Source organism: Schistocerca cancellata, chromosome 2 (genome assembly GCF_023864275.1).
Source record: "Schistocerca cancellata isolate TAMUIC-IGC-003103 chromosome 2, iqSchCanc2.1, whole genome shotgun sequence".
Classification (NCBI taxonomy): domain Eukaryota; kingdom Metazoa; phylum Arthropoda; class Insecta; order Orthoptera; family Acrididae; genus Schistocerca; species Schistocerca cancellata.
Window position 1 is genome coordinate 442,160,101 of NC_064627.1, and position 11,642 is coordinate 442,171,742.

General features: G+C 36.8%; 1 protein-coding gene across 7 annotated transcripts in view; it reads right to left on the reverse strand.

Annotated features, from left to right (window-relative positions):
* LOC126161915 (uncharacterized) overlaps positions 1-3,046 on the reverse strand; it is a 103,317-nt gene extending 100,271 nt beyond the window's left edge. For all 7 annotated transcript variants that reach the window (XM_049918085.1, XM_049918078.1, XM_049918077.1 and 4 more), the window contains exon 1: positions 2,666-3,046. In XM_049918085.1, coding sequence (XP_049774042.1) covers positions 2,666-2,686 — 21 coding nt within the window. In that variant the 5' untranslated portion in view covers positions 2,687-3,046. The remainder of the gene's footprint in view (positions 1-2,665) is intronic.
* Between the last annotated feature and the right edge of the window lie 8,596 nt (positions 3,047-11,642).

An 11,642-nucleotide genomic window follows, 5' to 3' on the forward strand; every position in this document is an offset into this window, starting at 1 on the left:
TCAGAATTATGGCCCGAATTTTCGCGCGGGATCGATTGCTGGGACTGATATCTTGTTAACGTGCCTTTTTTCTCCTTAAAATATGTGGCCAAGTTGTGACATTTTCTTTTGAGACTGTATATTTGTGTTTTATTTACACCACTATCAGTCAGTTTCAATTTTCATGCGGAGAGATGCATGAATATGGCTGCCATATACTCGAAATTGGCCAATGATTGTTTAAATAAAAACAAATACTCAGGGAATGGAAATGATAATCACGTTCGTTTTTCACGGAAGAAATGAGAAAATTTGTTACGAAGGCCTAAATACAACAAAAAGCCTGCATATCAAAGTCATAGTAAGCTATTGCTTGCATTGACCTCTTCCGAAGTTTTGTCAGGAGACTTATGTGCAAGATACGAATCGAATACTGAAAATGTTGGGCTACAATAATAACCAGTTTCTCTCCAAGAAGGACAATGACAGTTTTCCAAACTTCGTACACACGAGGATATACGACGTCCTCTTCTGTTAACTTAAATATTGCATAGTATTATCGACCGTCTAGGAGGGCGCTATAGTTTATCCCCAGAAAATAAGTCTGCGTTGTAACTCTTCAGGCTTTCCCGGCGAGATCTTGAGATGTGGAACAATCGGATCTACTGCCGGATGTTTGTGTCGCTCTGGCACAATATTTCGGCCACGTAACTCGTTGCCTTCTTCAGGTGCTACCTGAGACTGCCGTGTTGGACAAGATCCTCCAGCACGGCAGGTTCAGGTAGCACCTGAAGAAGGCAACGAGTTACGTGGCCGAAATATTGTGCCAGAGCGACACAAACATCCGGCAGTAGACCCGATTGTTCCATATGTCAAGTCTGCGTTGTTGTTTTTAAAGTGTATGAAATTAAAATTTAAGTTAACCAGAGATAAAGTCTACAACCGAGTTAAAGCACTGCCCGTGCTTGAGTGGACGTCTGGAAAACTACCACTGTAATTCCTGGAGAGAAACTGGTTATTACTGAACGCCAATATGTGCCATATCCAATAAGTATCTTGCACATGAGCCTCCCGACAAAATTGTAGAAGGGGTGAATGTAACAACAATAGCTTCTTAAGGCTTTGCTACGCAGGCTGTTTGTTGTATTTAAATCTTTCTATCCAACTTTCTCATTCCTTCTGTAAAAAAAAATGGAATACTTAATATTTCCACTTCCTCTTCTTTTTTTCTTTTATAGAGGACCAGCATTTGGGAGTCTTGTAATAAAAGAGTGCATAACATTGTTGTGGTTCTGAATGTTAGATGATAAAGACGCTGCTGTCGTGATAATTACTGTACTTTCAAAATTCAAATAGCTCTGAGCACTATGGGACTTAACTCCTGTGGTCATCAGTCCCCTAGAACTTAGAACTACTTAAACCTAACTAACCTAAGGACATCACATACATCCATGCCCGAGGCAGGATTCGAACCTGCGACCGTAGCGGTCACGCGCTTCCAGACTGAAGCGCCTAAACCGCACGGCCATACGGCCGGCCACTGTACTTTGCTGCAAGCGGAAAAAAGTGGATGAAAAATGGATTCAAGGAGCGTCAAAGATCACACAGGGCAGCTTGTCGAGGGAACTGAGATTGGAAAAAAAGTTTATAATAACAGGTCACGTGTTGATGGTCCAACAAATGATACATTACTGTAAATAGATGTCCACGTCCATATGCACTCCTAGCCCTGGAATCTCGAGTACGGAGATTTTATTCATTACAAAATTCTCACGCGCTTCTGCGATTCCGCCAAACCTGTCGTTTAGCCAAATATCGTAATACGTGGCTGATCGCAGTGAGACAATATCGCACAATGCTATGGCTTCAGCAATTGCTAGTAACTTATTTTTGGGTACGAGTTACGTAGTGAATCACCCTTGCATTTGTAGTTCATTTATGATATATGTTTGTTGGTTTAGAGTATCAAAGTAATCTACCTATTACGTACATAATGAGAGGATAACTATCAATTCTCTAGAATATAATAAGTTTTTTGATTTATCTATAAAATTCAGCTCTTGGGGGATTACACGTCTCGAAAATGTCCAACTCATTTCTATCAAAACATGTCAATTTCAATCTTTCACCGCACCCCCACCCCTTGTGAAATTTCTGTGGACACCCATATCCACATTATCAAAATACGAATTGCTACAATGAAACTTAATTCCATCAAGTCAGCACTCATCCATTACGCTACATTATTTTGTTGCTAGCAATTCTTTCGAAGACACTGCAAGTGCAGTTTCACCTCAGAGTATTTGAAGCGTAGTTATAGAAACGCGTCATACAATAATGTGTGCGTTGAAGGATTATGTTCGTGGACACACACACACATATTTTTAACAATTGCCCAGCGAGTGTACTACGCCAGACTGGCAGCTATACTATCTATAGCGCCCAAAGTCGGCACAATGTTTGGTTTACGTATTCAAACGAGCCGCGAAGCCGAGGGAACAAAAATATTGTCACAAATAATATCAGTGCACTGGCATGTTTAAAAACCCGACGATAAACACTCTGACATGCTGCTTGTGACAGCATATTTCATTTTCTATTCTCCTTTAATCTCATCTACATTTGTATAACACAACAGTAAAATTATTCCAGTTTAGTAATGAACACAGTTAATGTTAGTGCGTACCTCTGCGCTAGTGGTGTCCATGATGTCGACCCAGTTATTGAAACGAAGACTAGAAATTCATAGCATATCACCACTTGCGCACCGAAGTTTCAGTTCCTTTGTCGTCCCCAGTGCAGTAGATCTTTGTGTTGTGAAATTCGGCTACTTTTTGACGAAGAAGAGGAATCGAGATATTTCTCACCGTTGATTACTCCGCTTCGACATAATAAAACTCTCGTGTTATAACAGCTAAAACACTCGCGAAAACATTATTCTGATTACCAAACACGTTCATGCTCAGATTTAAATCATATTTCTTAAATAATATTGATGTCAAATTAAATCTTAACACTATGCTGAGGTTTGTTTTCCTTAGGGCGAAAGAACAAACAGCTGACTCACTGTGCGTTATACCAATTACCAACCACGCGGATATGGTTTATATAGACTTTACGGTGATGTTATGCTGTTTATGGAACGAAGCTCGTTTCCTATCATTTTGTATAGTCCTCAAATTAATAAATATTATTGATTATATCATTTTGCAAGCGCACCAAAACAGTAAAATATAAACATAGTGAAACTGTGCCCATGCATTCTTTGAATGTATGGTTGTTAATCTTTCGTGGCACCGCTGGTAAGCACATATCCAAACTGCCAGATTATTGTGTCTCTCCAAAAGAACATAATACTGTTCTGATGATTTTATAAACTTAGGACACGTACGATGCACTACGTGTAGTTTTTAGTGCCGAATGTTCTGAAACTTGTTGTAATTCGTAACCGACGTTAAGTCACAAAAAAAGTTGATCTAGTGAATTAGGCGTTCATTAGACATTACAACTGTATAGAAGAAGTCATATTCTAGTAAGCCAGTTGCAGCTGGACAAATCACAGGCCCATTTAAATTCGTGTGCACCCCCCCCCCCTCCCTCCTCAAGCGACTCTCAATTTGGAAATCTTGTTTGTGATGGCTGATAGTCTCTAGCGTAGTTGAGGTTTGCAGGTACCAAATTACTTGTGAGTTAGCAAAGCCATTGAATGTTAAGACGAAATAGAGATTGTGGCAACAAATTTATGAGTAGTGTCGCACAAGATCTGTATTCCCTCGTATTTAATACACATTTTGATATAACAACAGAAACTGCAAAATAAATCCAAAAAAGGTGCATTATGTAGTGATAAAAATCTGTCATCAATCCGAAGATTGTTTTGAACTCGACAGCACTGGTCCCGTTGGAGTGTGTATGCCTTTTCCTTCCTCCAGCCCTTGAACTGACTTATCCAGTCAGTTACTGCCAGTTTAAAGTGGATTCCGAACTACACTGTAATTGGAGATTTTTTCATGTTAATAAACATTACCAGAAGTGAAAGTAGTGATGGCAGCTAAAACTCCTATGAGTAACCAGGGATCAACCCGAAAACTTTTGATTTGTAGTCTGACACTTTACCACTACATTATAGTAACACATAAAATTCTGACAAGTATTCTGCCACATATTATGCAGACCTATATCATATGTAGTACACAAATTACAAAAAATGCAGGGTGTGGAGAACTGTATAAGCCTAACTACTCCAGACAGTGCAGTGAAAAAGAGCTCACCTGCTACAATGAAGAAAATAACTAAATATCGCAAAATGTTAGAGGATACACTTAAAGATAAGCACTTTAAATTGAAAAATATTCCTTTAATGTTAATATTTGTTTGTTAATACTACAGCTGCCTACATACTGTCAATAAAGCATTATACACTAAAACCAGTTTATGGTTGTAATGTCAGTTACACTTATTACACCACACACAGAGCCATTTAAGTAATCTTCTTTTTTTGTGTGTACTCCATACACAAATGGAATGGGAAGACCCTTAATACTTGACACAATTGGAAGTACCACTTCACAGTGAATTGCTGAATGTTGACGTAGGTATACTATTTTATAACTAATGTGAAGAATGTGGGAGTATCTGTAAATGCAAAGTCTACGCCTTTCAAGCTAACGAATATTGTGTTGAATAGCTCTTTGAATGCTATGTCATCATAGCAGATCAGGAAACACACAAGCTTCTAGTGCTGACAATTTATGGGCCACCAACAACATCGTAAGGTTTGTAAAGCAGCTAGCAATATTTTTGGTAAGGAGAATTGTTAACTGGAGAATCATTGTTTGTGGGAGACTTTACTGTTGATTTTCTGTCAGATAGTATTGACCAAGGGCACCAACAGTTGGAAATAATAATAATAATAATTTAGTAACTACAAAATAATGGAATACCTCAGTACTGGGGTGTTTGTCTAATGGTAAATAGTACCATGTAAATGCAAAAGAACTCACACCCAGTGAGGCATTTCTTGCATCATAGGTTCAGTTCATAGACATGAACAGTATTTTACAAGATGAACGTTTTACCAATGAAGAAATTATTCCTCAACTGAAAGGATATTCATTCCTGTGGGTGGTTGACAGTGGTAATGAGACTATTATATTATCTACAGCCCATAACAGGGGATTACCGAAGTGTCCGATTCCACCTGTCTGTTTTGACCCATGACGTCATCAATATGGAGGAAATAGCTATTCTAAGCGTCTCCAATATGGCGCCTATGATGTCACTACATACACATGGCAACAAACACGAAAATATGTACATCTCCCTTCAAAAATACAATTAAACTAATGGGGCAGCTGCGGAAATTGGGGGTTTTAGGGAGGGGAAAGCTAAATAAAACAGTAAAAGAAAGACATGCCACGATCCCAAAACACAAAAATGATGAACAAAAAAAAAAAAAAATTTTACAAAATCTACAGGAATCAGACATTTCCCTTGACCTATATAGATCAACCACAGCTGACGATACCAAAACACTAACGCCTACAGCAAAAACTATGAAAATTGGAATCAGACATTTCCCTTGACCACAGCTGACTATACCAAAACACCAGCACCTACATAGAAAACTACGAAAATTGGAATCAGTCATTTCCCTTGACCTGTATAGGTCAACCGTAACTATTGATATGAAAAAACCACTACCTTCAACTACGAAAAACAAAACCAAAACCACAACACCAAAAAATTCAAAAGTCAAACCTCCCTAAGTAAATTAAAACATATTCAGTACACAATAAATATATAAAAAACACAAAAAGATGACATCTACAAAAACATTTAACTTGTAAACTCGTAATGACGTCACACACCACAACACCCTTACATCATGGGTCAAAGCAGATGGGTGGAATTGGACGCTTCCGTTGACCCCATAACAGTTATACTGAGCTTCAATGATTTCTGTCAAAAAGTTCAGAAGTCTCAATCGTAGGTTCTCCAGTAAATGTAGAGTGGACAAGAGGAAAGAACAGGAGTAAATAGTTGTCATGTGCACAGAAGAAAATTCAGTGTACGATTGTCTCAGTCACTTTATCTACATCTGTATTCTGCAAGAAGTGCGGAATGAATGACTTTCAGTAAACTTCCAGATACGCTCTGTTTTCTCAAAGTGGTCATTTGCAATCTGTATGTGAGAGGATGTGATATGTAACTCAACTTCTGAAACATATTTTCTTGTAAGTTCAACAAAAAAGACCCTCTCCATGATCCACACTACCTCTCTTGTAATGTCTGGAACTGGACTTCATTGAACGTTTCTGTAATGCTCTCGCACGCATCATTTATGATTCAGTCATCCCAAAATCTAACCTGGTAAGGTCCCAGATTGGTGAGCAAGTATTTTGTAAGCCACTTCTTTCATAGGGGAATTATTACATTTTTTAAGGAGTCATCCCATGACAATCAGCCTGTAAACTGTATTTTCTACAACTATTATTATGCTGTCATATCACACATTCTGGGTTGTTACTCCTATATATTTAATTACTGTTACTGGTCCCCTTGTTACTGTTTCCCATGCTTTACCACCAACAGTGTAAGTGAACAGTACTGAATCTCTTTGCCCATTTATGTGCAGTACATTACATTTACATATGTTCAAGGTCAACTATCATATCCTACACCAATCAGTCCTCTGCAGGCCTTCATGTGTTTCACTGCAGCCTTCTGGCATTGGAAACCTCCTATAGACTATTGAGTGATCCACAGACGTACTTTTACATCTGCTTTTTTTTTGTCTTGTTGAAAGACATGCTGCATTGAGTGCTCTTCCTGGTCCATGCAATGACAAAAATGATTGTTGTTGTGATTATTATTATTGTGATTATTGGTACTGACATCATTAGTTATATATAAACTTCAGCTTGCCCCTAATCTTCTTAAAATGATTTCTAAATATTTTAAATCTAGAAACTTTGCTGGCTATATCTAAGAAAGGTAAAAAATATACTGCTGTCAAAACTGCCACTGGATATGATAGTGACCACTAACTGGTAGATGCTAGCACTAATTTTTCAGCATAAAACAATTCATTGTTTCAACTTCATTTTCTTTGTAATAAATTAGAAATTCTTAATTTTCTCGGTAATAAATGAAAACCATCTTCACTCTAATGGTAACAGCAGATGCAACGATAAGAAAAGGGGGGCAGTTACATGGCATTACTTCTTCAGTGACAATACATTACCTAGGATCAGGCAATAAATACTGATTTGATATTGGAAAGTAATTTGTTCGGAGACATCTGGCAAGATTACTGAAAAATTAATGTTACGAGAAGTGATAAGGAATGAAAACAGAAAGTAAAGCTGGTACAGTGAAGCCAAGATAGTTCAGTTACCTTTGCTACAAAACTTATTACAGAAACAAGAGGAAGAGCCAACATTTCTCACATCATACACATGCAAGATCAATATTGCTATGATTAGCATTGTTCAGAAGGAAGTGAAGAAACAGATGTGTTTGCATCAGCTAAACTCCTGAAATGATTTTTTGATATCTTTTGTGGGCTGGTGTAAGAGGAATAAAAACGCCAACACATCCTTAATTAACAATGGACCTCACAATGGTGGGACAGCTTTAATGCTTCAACAGTACAGATAGCTGTACCACAGCTACAACCACATCACAGGGGTATCTGTGGAAATGCCTGACTAATACATGACCCACAAAGAGGGGCAGCAGCCTCTTCAGTAGTCACCAAGTCAACATACTGGACAATTGACTGATCTGGCATTGCAACATTAACCAATGTTGATACTGCAACAGTGCTGAAAGTGAGGGAAAAGTACAGGCATTAAATTTCCTATGGACATGCAGTTCTGTTGTATGATTTAGTGATGGTGGTATCCACATGAATAAAACATTCCCTCATTCAAGTCTCCGGGCAGGAACTACTAAGGAAAATGTTATCAGAAAAAAACAAATTTGCTGTTCTAGGGGCCAGAGCATTGAATGTTGGATCCCTCGGTTAGTTTTAAAAGGGCATTTGTAATGCCTCACAGTAAGCGAGAAACTGAGGCCAGTGATTGCAGTTGTCTCTGAACAGGCATATTCACTTTACTGCTGATTTTCTAACCTGTGATATGTTGGCTTTTCTTTATTGCTGTTCAGACAGTTTGTTTACATCAAATGAAAAACTATTGAGTTGATAGTGTATGTATTAGTGATTACCTGGACAAATCACTGAAAACAAAACATGTGGATAGCATTCATTAAATACAGTAAACAAAGTAAAATCAGCCCAACTCAGAGATGAGAGATATGTTAACCTCATGGGCAAGATTGTTGAGGCTAAAAGACCTGAATTTTCTTGTAGAGAAGCTATCTTTCTTCCATAATTTCATTCCATTTTTTAAAAATCATTTAGCCATACTTTATTGCCAAACCAATTCATATAGATATTACTGAGTGCTAGCCAGAGTTGTTTAAAATGTCTCCCTCTCCCATAGAACTAGCGTGCATTATTTTTGTTTCTGCAGCAATAAGTAATCATTTGTTTTTGTTTTTTTTTCCTTTCTTTCTTTCTTTATTAGCTATACTTGGTGGATCTGGTAGAAAACAGCTGTTTGGTTATGTTTCCAAATAAGAATGCCATTTGTATAAGATTTGTATCTATGAGGCTTGACTGATGTAGGTGAAGTTAAACAGGGAAGACCAGAGATTAATCTCAAAGTAGTGAAAAGTGCTACTTTCTCTTACCACATGCTTGTAGGAACTGATTGAAAGAAGGTGTTCATGGAATGATTTCTTTCAATTTTTTTCTGTCAGTGAAAAACAAGTCAGAAGAATCAGAGATCTAAAAATTGTTGGATATACTCCAAAAGATAAGAGGTATAAGTGTTAGTAGATCTCTTCCATCTGAAATTCATAATCAGATTTTACCTTTTCTATTTGTGAACTGGATTAGTCTAAGGAAAAATGAACTACTCAGTCATTTAGCTTTCAATAAAATTAATGTGGAAACTCTTCAGAGCTAAATATCCCAAATTCAGAACAGTTTCATACTATACATACTAGAATGATTTTAATAAGGGTTTTGGATACAGATTTGGTAGGTCACAGGTCGATGTGTGGTGTACCTGTGAAGAAAATTAGGTTAAATCTGCCCATCTTGATGAAGGTCACTAAAAGAATAGATACAGCTGAACCATTAATAAAAAAACACAGGAGTAGAAAGTTTTATTCAGCATTGAAGCATGAATTGTCTGCAGAGGGGCAGAAAGAAAAGCATTTTATCTCCATCACGATTGACTACATGCAGAATATATTACCAAAGATTCCTCTTTGGGACCATTTCTATTTAAGACAGCTTACTGTTAGTATATTCTGCATCCATAACATTAAAAAGAAGAAGAGTACTTTGAACGTTTACCGCAGAAATGGCAGAAAGTTCCTGGATGAGGTGTGTTAATTTTTATCAGATTTTATTAAACCAATACCTCAAAATAAAAAATGATCCATTTATTTTTTTGATAACCGTGCAGGCCAAAATAATAATCAGCCACTTTCTCACTGTCTTCACTTGCTCATGGACACAGGTCGATTAAGAAAATACAATGATTTTTCCCTACAAAAAGTATGCTATCGCTGAAAAGAGAAAAAGAAAACCCAGAAGTGAAATAATTCAATTTTCAGTCAATAATTTTTATCACTTTGTCTATTCCCATGAAGGAAAAGGTTGCATCACAGGGGTATTCGACAGTAAATGGTCTAGTTTACAATACCTTTCTCATAGGTCTTAGTTCAAATGACACCTGCACCACCACTGTACCCGTCTAGAAACATTCCAAATAAAAAAGTAAAGATTGAGACCTGATGTGAACCAAAACTTACGTTCTTCTACAGCGGAAGGATTTCTACACAGAAATAATTTCTTAACCAAAGAATAACAACAATGTAAATATTTAATATAGTTGATAACAGTATTGGTGCTAGATTACTGATTATTGTGATTTGAAACATAAGCTATAGCACTTACTAATACTTTGTATGCCTTTAAAATTTCATCATATGAAGTTCAAAAACCAAAGCAAATTGCTGTTAACTATAACATTATTTGTTTATGTTGTATTTTTTTTACAGGTATAAATCTTTAAAGCTTACCATTCAATAAAACATAGAACAATTACTTAAAGTGGAGATCTGTTGATATAATCTCAAATTCTGACTTACTAGTCACATAAAACTACCAAAATGCATATATATTTTGTACTTTAATTGTGACACACTTTTTAGTATTTGCTGAAAAATGTACTCCCCTTAAAAAAAAGATTCATATAGTATTTATACACTCCATTTAAAATTACTTTGGGATTGACATGTCAGCTAATTGAATGGAATGCGCCAGCCATAATCCAATCACAGTTCTTTCTTAACTGCCACATGTCTACTCTGATGCCTGTTTGAGGTACATGCAGCGCCTTGTGAAGCGTGGCTGGCTGCACACCGTCAACATTCCTACTGCCACTGCAATCTGTCAATCACAAAGCAATTTTAATTAAAGTATAGTGAAAGAGGAGATAGAGTCAGAGACAAGAAGAGCAGATAGTTTCAAAATTAAATGGTACACTGGTAAAATATGTGCGTGATACATACTAATTACTGCTTCCCAATATATTTTATTCCTTAATGAAATTAGCATAAATAAGACATATATTTCTCAAATCAGCAACTCAGTTCGTAGATTCAGTATATCACAGGAGTCACTTACTTTCTTTGGACAAAGAGGGCATCCTCTATGCAGAAATATGCATTTGTAATAACTTTCTGGCAACCAATAAAGTTCAGTTTAAGAGGAGAGCGCAGTATTTTTATAGTGGCCATCAATGCAGTAATGAGGTCAATGTAAATAAGTGTTGCAACCACACATCATCAAACAGAAACTCAGTTTACAAGAGCCTAAGATTTATCAGATGCAACTCAGTGTGTTATACAGCATGGGCTACTATTATGTTTCTATTTTTCTTTCACTGCTATTCCATCTCTACAATGGTACAGTGCTGATGGAGATAGGAGAAGGGGGAAACATGATTCTGGATGTGGAAACAGAGAGACTGCACACATGTTTGTTAGCCCCAAATATAGTTATCATTAAAGAGGCTTTTACGCAAAGTCCCAATAATTCCAGGAGACAATATTATAGGGAATCCAGTTTATCATGTGGTTTGATGCAGTGGATAATGAAGATGGTCAGATGATGCCATGTTCCACATCGGCTGGAAACAACAAATATTAAGCTTTAATTAAAAATGATACTTATATCACTGATAGTGTGGTGTGGCATTCATGATGATTCTATAACTGGTCTGCACTTTCTTCATGAAACAATGAATGCAGTAAGGCAGGGGTTCCCAACAAAATTTTCTCGAGGAACCCCTCATCGAGCATGATTGGTACCTCGTCATATCATAATATGAAGTACCTAAAAAAGCCAAATTAAGAGTCTTTTTATACGTTTTCTATTTTTGGTACTTAGAAAAAACATTGACATATTCATTATTGAAAAAATATTGAGATTAAAACTTTTACAATTTAGCCATCATTGTTATTAACTATCTGCCTCTATCTAATTCTAGTTTTGTGCTAGAGTGCGCTAGTGTCAC